The sequence below is a fragment of the Anopheles nili genome, chromosome 3, assembly GCF_943737925.1.
Source record: "Anopheles nili chromosome 3, idAnoNiliSN_F5_01, whole genome shotgun sequence".
NCBI lineage: Eukaryota > Metazoa > Arthropoda > Insecta > Diptera > Culicidae > Anopheles > Anopheles nili.
The window spans coordinates 31,456,245-31,467,867 of record NC_071292.1 but is presented as its reverse complement, the minus strand read 5'-3'; the positions used below and the strand labels follow the sequence as shown (position 1 = coordinate 31,467,867).

At 48.1% G+C, this 11,623-nt stretch overlaps 2 protein-coding genes across 2 annotated transcripts; one reads left to right on the top strand and one right to left on the bottom strand.

Moving 5' to 3' along the window:
• The first annotated feature begins 661 nt into the window (after positions 1-661).
• On the top strand, positions 662-6,719 carry LOC128724076 (CD109 antigen). Its single transcript, XM_053817840.1, has 8 exons — positions 662-2,473; positions 2,576-4,984; positions 5,063-5,249; positions 5,313-5,704; positions 5,780-5,973; positions 6,059-6,233; positions 6,325-6,430; positions 6,505-6,719. Exons 1-8 carry the CDS (start codon positions 662-664, stop codon positions 6,717-6,719), a joined length of 5,490 nt encoding a protein of 1,829 aa, XP_053673815.1.
• A 3,123-nt stretch (positions 6,720-9,842) lies between these two features.
• On the bottom strand, positions 9,843-11,612 carry LOC128723556 (geranylgeranyl transferase type-1 subunit beta). Its single transcript, XM_053817309.1, has 3 exons — positions 11,503-11,612; positions 10,971-11,439; positions 9,843-10,898 (listed from the first exon to the last, which is right to left on the bottom strand). Exons 1-3 carry the CDS (start codon positions 11,610-11,612, stop codon positions 10,371-10,373), a joined length of 1,107 nt encoding a protein of 368 aa, XP_053673284.1. The 3' UTR covers positions 9,843-10,370.
• Positions 11,613-11,623: the final 11 nt, after the last annotated feature.

Genomic DNA, 11,623 nt, shown 5'->3' with positions numbered 1-11,623 from the left:
AGAATGAGTAGCGGTTAACGGCTAACCTCTGGTGCACTGTTTTTCCATTTTATTCTCATCCTCCCAGAAATGTACCACCCAACACTTCAGTGTGTGTGTGTGCCTCCCTTTGCGTTTTCCGACGCGGGGGTGAAAAACACAGAACGTAACATGTGTGACTGTCATTATCGATCTCAAAATGATATTAATTTTATGGCATAATCTTAGCACGCCCGCTCCGTTTAGCCAGCACCCACCACGATGGGGGGTGCATCACAGTGAAACAAGGGTTGGAATTAGGTTTGTTCGCTTTGAAGTGTGATACACACGCGCTAAAAGGGAAAGCCGCGATAGAAGCGGGAGAGACCACCGTCTATCGGAAAAAGGTTGGATAATGGGATCGGGTATTGGCACATTTACCGATTGAAACAAATAAGAAATTGGGTAGGCTTGAAACAGAAGAGAAGGCATCATCCAGAATTAAAGTGTGTGCATCTGTTGCTCGCTATCAGTGGGAGAAAAATTGATGATCCTAGCAAAGGATGGCTTTGAATAATCGACATAGGTTTTGAACGGTTCTGATGCGAAGGATATCCTAATCATGGTGCACATTTTCTAATACCCGTTTATTTGGTGGCTTCTTTACAGGATTTAAGGCGAAAATCCTGAGAATTACTGCACGATGAAGGCCACCACCTGTCACCATACGGCCTGGTGCAGGCTGGTTTCGACGAAAACACAGCTTTCCTGCTGTGTTCTGCTACTAGCGCAACTGGTGTTGCTTACCCACGCGCAACTCTCACAGCAACAATCGAACGATGTCAACCGATACAACAGCAACCCGTCGGATCCGTTTGGACGGCAGCAGTACAACCCCCAACAGCAGTACCCAAATTCCCAGTACGATCCGAACCAGCGCCTAAACCAGGGCAGCGGATTGTCACCAACTTCCGGTACGAACTACCAGCGAGATTTCTACAACAGCGGCGGCGGCGGCGGCGTCAACAGCCAGGACTCGAACAGCATCGATGCGAACCGGTTCGGGCAGCAAGATGGCAACCGGAATGTGATCTTCCAGTCGACAACCCCGCGAGATTATTTCAATCGTCAAACGACACCGGCATCGCGGTCACGTGTGAGCACATTCAACAGGAATCCGTTCCTGAACGATTTTGCCGCCGGCAATCCGTTCTCTCGGGGCATCACCTACTTCATCGTCGCCTCGCGGATAGTACGTCCCGGGCAGGTGTACAAGGTGTCCGTGTCGGTGTTGGAATCACATCTGCCACTCGGCGTGCGGGCTAGTATCTCGCGCGATGGCGTTGAGATGAGTAGTGAGGTTAAACCGATCACAGTAGGCGTACCGGAAACGCTGCTGATGCGTGTACCACCGACAAGCGTGTTCGGAGAGTACAAGCTGCGTGTGGAGGGCTCGTACGACAAGAACTTTGGTGGGTACGTGTTCGTCAACGAGACGAAACTCATCTTCTCCCAGCGCTCGATGACGATCTTCGTGCAGACGGACAAACCGGTGTACATGCAGGGCGAAACGGTGCGTTTCCGGGCGATCCCGATCACTACCGAACTGCGAGGGTTCGATAAGGAGATGAACGTGTACATGCTGGATCCGGCTGGCCACATCATGCGTCGGTGGTTGTCACGCCAATCCAACCAGGGTTCGGTTAGCCTGCAGTACCAGCTATCCGATCAGCCCGTGTTCGGTGAGTGGAAGATCCGCATCGAGGCGCAGGGACAGATCGAGGAGGCGATCTTTAACGTGGAGGAGTACTACCAAACGCGCTTCGAAGTGAACGTCACGATGCCGGCGTTCTTCTTCAACACGGATCGCTACATCCACGGGCGTATTATGGCGAACTTTACGAACGGCACACCAGTGAAGGGCAATCTGACACTGAAGGCGACGATCCGACCGATCGGGTTCTTCAACCCGGAAGCCATCAACCAGATGAACCGTGTGGGAAATCTCGGCCGATTGACGAACCTGCAGACCGAGAACGTGCCGTACTACTTGCAGAAGACAAACCCGGAGCTGTTGTATAACAACCCGCAGAACACCTTCACCAGCCAGGTTGGTGGTCGCGATCGGGACGCGTACGATTCATCAGGCACGGCCTACGATGGAAACCGGTACTCGAACAACTTCCAGGACACGTTCGTTATCGAGCGGCACCTGAACTTCGACGAAGAGTGGCCTTTCTGGATCAAGAAGCCGATCGAAACAGACGCACAGTGGGATTCGTGGTCGAACACGTACCGGGAGAGTTTACCGTTCCTGCGCTTCTTCAACGGCACCTACCATTTCCGGTTCCCGATGAGCGAGCTGGCTCAGTTAGTGCCAAACCTGTCGGGGATGGAGATTCTGTTCACGGCGCGTGTTGGAGAGCGCTTTTACAATGAGGTAGTCGAAGGATATTCGCTGACGCGCGTGTACAACTCATCCATTCGCATCGCTTTCTTGGGAGAATCTCCTCAGGTAAGTCCACCACACGGTCTCCGGTCAGCATGTTCGTTCTGTAAGTCGTGGCCGTTGCAATAATGGATGTTCTTGTTTGCTTTCTTTCCTCCTTCTCGCTAGGTGTTCAAACCATCGATGCCGTTCACGGTGTTCCTGATCGCGGAGTATCACGATGGTTCTCCATTACCACTGGATGAGTTCCACGCCGGTCGTATGGAGGTGTCCGGTTCGATCGAAAGCCGCGCCTCAGGCGGACGCAGTTCGTTCGATACGCGTGTGCTCCAAATGTCGGAAAATCCGGGCGTATGGGAACTGAAGATGGACATCCGGCACGACCTGAACCTGGAGAACACGAAGCAAACGAACGAGTTCCTGAACGAGATCCAATCGATGCGACTCACGGCGAACTACGTCGATCCGTCGGGCGAACGAGCCAACACGGAGTTACTGCTGCTGGCCCATTTCTCACCCAACAACCACAACATCAAGGTGCACACGAGCACAACGAACGCAAAGGTCGGCGAGTACATCACGCTGCACGTGCAGAGCAACTTCTACATCAAGGACTTTAACTACCTCGTCATGTCGAAGGGCATCATCCTAATCACCGGCCACGAAAACATGCAGGGTGGTGTGAAAACGATGGCCATCACACTGAGCGCTGAAATGGCCCCTGCGGCAACGATCGTGGTGTGGCACATCGGACGTTACGGCAAACTGCTGACGGATAGTCTCACGTTCCCGGTGAACGGTATCTCGCGCAACAACTTCACCGTGTTCATCAATAACCGGAAAGCGCGCACCGGCGAGAAAGTCGAAGTGGCCATCTACGGTGAGCCGGGTTCGTACGTCGGTCTGTCCGGTATCGACAACGCGTTCTACACGATGCAGGCCGGTAACGAGCTGACGTACGCGAACGTCATCACGAAAATGCTGTCTTTCGATGAGCACACTAACGGCACGCTGAAGCAGACCTGGATGTCACACGACGGCGATCCGGATGAGCTCGTGTACTATCCGTCGTCGACGTTCGGTATCGACGCGAACCGGACGTTCGAGTACGCTGGGTTGGTGGTGTTCACGGACGGATACGTACCGATGCGGCCATTACTCTGCGATCCTGCTCTCAACTACAGCGAGTGTTTGAATGGGCGTTGTTACCGGGCGGATAAGCGATGTGACGGTTACATGGACTGCGAGGATGGTACGGATGAGGCTGGGTGTATGGTGCGCAACGAAACTCTACTGGCCGAGTTCCGCAAATTCCGGTTCAATCGCATCCTGCGCCACTACCAAAACGTGTGGATGTGGAAGGACGTGAACATCGGACCGCATGGTCGGTACATCTTTAACCTGGAAGTACCGCAAGTTCCCGCTCTATGGACGGTATCTGCTTTCGGTATTAGTGGAACGCTTGGCTATGGCATGTTGCGCAAACCTATCGAGTACGTCGGTGTGCAGCCGTTCTTCATTAACGTCGAGATGCCGACCGCGTGTCATCAGGGCGAACAGGTTGGCATTCGAGTGGCTGTTTTCAACTACCAAACGGTCGATATCGAAGCAACGGTGGTACTACATAGCTCTCCTGACTACCAGTTCGTGCACGTCGAGGAGGATGGCATCGTGAGGTCGTACAACCCACGCACGTCCTTTGGCGAACACCAGTTCTACATCTACATGAACGCACAGGACTCGGCAAACGTGTACCTGCCGATCGTGCCAACACGGTTGGGTGAAATCGAAGTGACGATCCACGCGTCTACGCTGCTTGGAGCACACCAGATCAGCCGCAAAATTACGGTGGAAGCGGACGGACTCCCGCAGTACCGTCATCAGTCGATTCTGCTGGATCTACGCAACCGTGCGTACCTGGTGCAGTTTATGCACGTGAACGTAACCGAGACACCGATCATTCCGTACGAGATCGATCGGTACTATGTGTTTGGATCGAACCGAGCTCGCATTTCGGTGGTAGGGGACGTTGTCGGGGCCATCTTCCCGACCATGCCAATCAACACGACCTCGCTGCTGACACTGCCGATGGATGCTGCGGAACAGAACATGTTCAGCTTCGCCGCCAACTTCTACACGATCAAGTACATGCGGGCGAGCACGCTGCGTGATAAGAAAACCGAACGGCAGGCGTTCCACTTCATGAACATTCTGTACCAACGCCAGCTGAGCTACCTGATGGAGGACGGTGGTTTTTCGCTGTTCCGCGCCGACTGGAACCATTCAGCGCCATCCGTCTGGTTGACGGCGTACTGTGCGCAGGTGTTTGGCGAGATGGCCGGTTTGTACGAGTACGAGAACTTCATCTTCATCGATCCGTACATGATACAGAAGAACATGCACTGGTTGTTGCGCCACCAGAAGGACGACGGTTCGTTCTGGGAGGAAACCTGGCTACCCGATCGGAAGGCGAACAGCTCCGGATTCTTCTCACGCAACGAAATCGTCCGGGAGAAGAACATCACGCTAACGGCGCATGTGCTCATCACACTAACGACGGTTAATCTTCCCGCCGGTGTAAGTGTTTGATATTTCTTTCCTCCTAAACGCCAAACAGAAAGCTCTCATGCACCTCTGTTGCTTTCACTTTCACAGAAACTTGCCGCCAGGGTTGCTCTCGCACAGCAACGAGCGTTACAGTACTTACAGCGGAGTCTGGCCACGATAAAGGAATTTGGATCGGCGTACGAAGTGTCCATAGTCGCGTATGCCCTCATGATCGCCAAAGCACCAAAAGCTGAGGCAGCCTTCACGATGCTGTCGGCAAAAATGCGATCGATCGGTAGGTTTTTCTTGCCTTCCCTCTGTATGGTGGTATCCTAACATCTTCCGATCTCTTCCACAGGCGAGTTCAATTACTGGGGTAACGAAGAGGTGCCGCTGCCACCGACAAAGTTGGAAAATCAACGCTACTTCTCGCTGCCTCGACTCCCGTACAAGTACGATTCGCTCAACATCCAGACGACGGCATATGCGCTGTTGACGTACGTTTCGCGCCAGGAACTGCATGTCGATCCGATCGTGGCGTGGTTGAACGCACAGCGTCTGACAGATGGTGGCTGGGCTTCCAGTCAGGATACGGGTCTCGCGATGAAAGCCCTCACCGAGTACAGCACACGCAATCGCGTCTCGAACGTTACGCAGCTAGCGATCAAGGTGGAAGCGACTTCGCTGCCCGGCGAAACGAAACAGCTTTACATTACTCGTCAAAGTCTGGCTCAGCAGCAGTTTTTGGACGTGAGTTGCTTGCTTGCAATCCATCGTGTCCCGTTTTGCAGTCTCCTCGAATAACAATTTGATCCTTTTTCGCAGGTGCCTAACGCTTGGGGTACGGTGAGAGTAGAAGCAACCGGTGTCGGTTACGCCATTTTGCAGATGCACGTGCAATACTCGGTCGATACGCACAAGTTCCAGACGCAACCGCCCGTACCGGCCTTCGATCTGACCACGCGTACGATCTTCCACGGCAGGAATCAGTCGCATATCAGCTACGTCATTTGTCAACGGTAAGTCGTATAATCGGGTCGAATGATTTTGAAAAAGGCCTTGAATTATATTGATTTTTTTTTTGTTGCTGCTTCAACCACCTAGATGGACTTATACGGAGGAGTCGATCCGCTCGGGCATGGCCGTGTTGGATGTGACCGTACCTACGGGTTACATGATCCAGCAGCAACGTCTGGATTCCTACATCTTGAGCCAACGCGTCCGAAACCTGCAGCGTGCTCGTTTCCAAGAGCGCAAGGTTCTTTTCTACTTCGACTATGTAAGTGTTTACTTCAAGAAATGCGTTTCACTGCCCGGTGTATATGGACCATGCGATTGTCTGACTTTTCGATTCTTCCTTGCTCTTTCAGCTGGACAACGAATACGTTTGTGTGAACTTTACCCTGGAGAGATGGATGCCGGTGGCCAACATGTCACGCTACTTGCCTATCCGCGTGTACGATTATTACGCACCAGGTATGCTTTCGTCTTTATAGATTTCGTTTGGGCGGCTTGTTAATGAAGTGCTTTTTTCGTTCATCCGTTAACAGAACGTTTTAATGAGACCATATTCGATTCGCTACAAACGTACCTCCTGAACATATGCGAGGTCTGCGGTAGCTCGCAGTGTCCATACTGTTCGATCTACAATCTTGCCGTACGCTTCCCGGGCTCGCTAATGCTGATGCTGGTGACGAGCGTTATCCTCGTTGCTCGACACTATCGAATAGTGAACCCGAACGCGTGGATCCTGTGGAACGATTAAGACGACCAAGAACCATCAACCTTAGATGAGAAGATTTTTATGAGAACACCCTTGGGCAATACATATTTTTTAAGATTAACCTACAGGAGAGCAGTAGAAAACGAAATGATGATAACGTGTAACGAGCGAACGAAATGGGTACAAGAACTCGTACGCGATCACGGAAAACGCGTGTATGTAAATATTACTTCTTCAGCATTATTCCATCCGACGAATCTCGTACGAATCAATCAATTTAATTACGGAGAGAATAACCAAACACACAACACGACAAATATGACCCTAGCTCTAGGCTATCTTTATGAATGATCATTGTTGTGTCTGTTTTTTTCGCAATTTTTATTAGTAATGTTTAAGCTAGAAAAGGTTGACTTAACCATCACGAGCCATCCAATTTGAGATGATGAAGCTATGAGAAGAACTCTGTTTTGGAGCTGAAGGGAAATACCTTCACGAACGATAGCAACAGAACGAAAAACGTGAAGTAGAGGTAATATCAGGCAGGTCGTAAAATACGATGACGAAGATCGTAGAATGCTTTTCCTTGTTTCTTACAGCAGAATAAGTAATTAACAAAGAGTAGGACGATTAGCGATTGTCAAAAAAAGGATGTCGCTTTTCCGTGTAGTTTCTGCATCATAATTCTAGCTTTTTTTACACGTCCTAAATTGATTCGTCGTTCTCATTTCTTCTTTATGTTTTTTTAATAATCTAAGATTCACAACTTAAGGGAGAGAAGAGCGTAACTCCAAGCAAAGCAAGGCCGTCCATTATGATTCTGGTCAATTTATCATTTCGTGTTCTTTTTATTTACTTACTTTATTTTTTTGATACCCTATAAATTCCCTTTTATATATATACAAGCGTAAGCGTATTAATTAGAAAAAGAAATGTGCTTTTGTAGCGAAAAGAATTTGTTAAACGATGAGCGTCGAAGAAATACAGTACGACGGTAACATCGTGGAAATGCGTTTTGATAACTTTTTGAATTTTAACGCTCACGTAGACAATGATGAGACGACATTTAGCTAGTTGGAAGACAAGGTGCCACTAGTATCTACGGCGAACTGGTAGAAGACGAACAAGCGATACAAATTGTTAAGGTGCCTTAGCGTCGTCGTACTATTACACAGTCGTTTTACAACCACAGACCTCGAGAGAAAAAAAAACACCTCAATATCATGTGCTCCATATTCAGGAAGAATAGACAAACTATTGTCACGTTGTGCTGCTGTAATGCATGGGGACTTTTCCTCGGCAGAGTAACATTGATAAAATTATCCAATTCTTATACCATATTTCTAACCGAACCCGCCCTGAATCGACGCAGTAGTATTACGAACGAACTAAGCTAGGAGATGTACGCGAATTGAATTTGACTGCCAAGAGTCAGCTGATGAAATCTGAAGCAAATAAATGCGATGAAATAAAAACCACTAAACCGTCGAGCCTTTCTATGCGTATCAAGCGATTTATATTTTGAAAGTCGTGTTCAGATTACATGCGATAAGCCATCGTGTCGTATAACTGATTCATCAGCTAAATTTTGTCCAACACGTCATCAACACTGCATAAGCTGAACTAGTTCAAGCAACAAGAAAAGCATATGGTAACAAGATGAATCGAATTATTTGAAATGTTTTGATTTTTTATTTACATATCAATAAACGATAATATCAATACATTCAAATTTCATCCTCCATGCGTAAGAAGAAATAAAATCCGGTATAGTTTCGCGAAAATCGGATGATTTGAACCATCGAGATTAGTAACAGGGTCTCAGTACATCAAGTAGGCTGTTGGCCAAACTGACATGGTGCTCTCACTCTTACAATCTGGCAAGCGTAATGCGATCCGCAACTGTATCAACATGGTGGATCTGCTTAACACCACGGTAAAAGTGAAAGGCCCACACTTTGCGTGACCGAGATAACCGGTATCCATCACAAGGCACGAGCTAATCAGTAACGATCGTGGGAGTAATTAGCGAACTGATCCTCTGATTGGTTAATGCGTCCCAGAGAGGATCGATTGTCGGTAGCCTCCTTAGATGTATGGCAGCCTGTTATGAACGTTGCTTGCAACTTGCGAGCGAAAATTGTGTGTAAAATTCGTTTGCAACCCGATATAGGCATTACGTTGCATATCCATTTATTTGTGATTCTTTTTAAATTGTCGTTCTATTTCGTTAAAAATTTTATCCTACATGTGGAGACGCGTCGTTATTCTTGGTTCCCGAGAGGGAGATTGCACGGAAAGAGAATACGGTGGGTGATGCTTCACTTAATTTGTCCGCTTCCCGATACAAACTAATTGGAGGCATGTGTCCCGGGTTCCCTCGATACCTATTTGACCTGAGACACATGCCAACAATTTTGCTTACGAATGTAAAAATGGCAATCGAGTAGCGATCGTCCTATCGATGAACAACGTTTTTATATTAATGTATGCCTACGTTGTATAAAAATTAGGTTTACGATTCAGTGTGATCGCTGCTGTGGAAGGAAAATTATATATATATATATATATATATATATATATATATATATATATATATGTGCAAAAGTAAATCGGTACGGCGGAGTTGTGATAATTTGAAAAACCAACAGAAAAAGAGAAAATATAGTGAACCATGTCCTAGAAATGTCGAATATCTGTCTACATGTTCTAGCACTGGAAATGAAGCGGATTTTGTTACCAAGCTACGGGTAAATGCATGATTTATAAGATCCATAAAGATTGCGAAACCGGCTTGTTTATCAACCACAATTAAAGCGGCCACCGGTAATAGACCTTTGGTTGTCGTATTATAAGCCTACCGCATAAACATGCTTCATAAACCTTGCATCGAGGGTGCAATAAAGGTTTCTATCAGGCATTGTCTCGTAAGAGGCAATCTGATGCTGGTCGCTAATTGTAGCGTATTAACATTGCCGCTACGTGAGTTGTTTTAGCCTACGAGATTGTTTGCCTCGAATGAACGAGCCTTAAGGGGGTACTGCAACCTTGATTGCAATGGAATTTCGGTAAAAATACGACCTCACAAAACACCAGCTGCCTTGTCTCTAAAATATTACTTTTTTTTTATTACGGCATCATCGAACAGCTTCTTGTTTACACTTTTACTTAAGCGCTACACATTATCTGCAACGTTTCCATCTACTGGACGAATCTGTTTAGCGTAATTGCGTCCCCGAAACCGGAAAAAAAGAAAACGACGATCTTTACAATTATCTACACGCGAGAAGAACATGTCGCTGCAGCAGCGACTGCTCACGTTCGGCACACACGGGATAGTTCCTCTTACTAAATTGCTGTACGGCAATTCATCTTAACTAAATAGCACCCTACATAACGCTCTCCTGTCCTCCTTTACACCGCGCGAGTTTATCGGTTATCTCCGGTATTTAAGCTTTTTTTTCTGCAATATTCACAACAAAAATAAATTACATCTATTCTCTTAGCGTTTTCTACAAAACAGATACCTAAAAACATTCGAAACAAATTTTAACAAGAACCGAAGTATGTGCGTGTGTTTTTTTTTTGCATTGTTGTTACTGCCATCACTTCACCACCGGTGGACGTACAACCGGAAGGAATCGAACGAACGAGTAACTTAATTATTCGCAGTTTCTGCTTTATCAACGTGTTCTACTCTATGTGCACGGCAACTTCCCCATTGGCAGAGGCTAGCCCATCTTCTAGTAACCTCCAATCACGCTGGAGCTCTTGTAACCGCCGGTAGGCACGCATCGATATGTTCAGACTTGGCATAACCTCCTGCAGGCCGGGTTCGTTCAGGAAGGTCAGTCCACACAAACCAAAATACGTGTGAAACGGATCCGTATAGCCCTGGGGCCACTTCGAAAACCCGCCCACCATGGCATCCTGCGTCGACATCACGAAATCCCGGTTGTCCTTGAAGCTAGTCAAATCGAACGCATTCAGTATCTTGAGTGTGGCCGCAATCCAGAACGAATAGCACGTGTCGACCGGCTTGTTGGGACGCCCCTGGAATCCGTCCTGCTGTCGAAAAACTAGCCACCGGATGATTCGTTCTCGCATTTCTGGCGTTATCAGATGTAACTGACCGCTCAGTTGTAATGCAGCGATGGCACAGAACGTCGTACCACCGTGTGATTCCATTTCGTAGTGCTGGCTTATGCCGTAGTCGTACCGCTGAAAGAAACATAAAATTGAACCAGCAATTAAGCAACGTTTCGACAGCAGCGGTCATAGCGGAACACTTACAATGCTCTTCATGATGTAATCTGCCATTTTCTTCCGATCCACACAACCCCAATCGTTAAGCATGGCACAGATTGCGGCTGCACAGTACACGAATCGCATGTCCTGTTCGCTTCCTTCGATAGTTGCACTAAAGCTGCCGTCGGGTCGCTGAACCGCTGCAACTCCCTCAATTATAGCTTTTCGATTCAACCGCCCCAAATCGTCACCCAGGGCCACCAGTACGGCAATGCCCGTGTACGTGATGGCTAGATGACCCCATCGGTAGAGATTGAGACCGCAATTTTCGGGCGTTCCAATAACGTCGAACGTGCTGGACCCCTGTATTCCGCCGTAGGCTCGTTCACCTGGCTTCGGCACCACCTGTAGTTTGTAGACCCAGTTGATGATGTCCCGCTGGAAGGAGTCCGAGAGCATATGCAACGAATTCAGCACATCCAGTCCACTGATGGCGAAGAAGGCGATGGTGACTCTGCCAGGAATAAAGACAATATGTTAGCTAAATTGGTTTTTTAAGCATTTTACCTTTACCAACCTGGTGGAATCGTGTGAAGCCAACCGCCCGGGAAGGGCATGAAGGAACCGAATAAAGTATTTTGCGTGCTTATGAGTCTCCACTTCATCTCCGTCCAGATTGCTATCCATTTCGAGGCTTA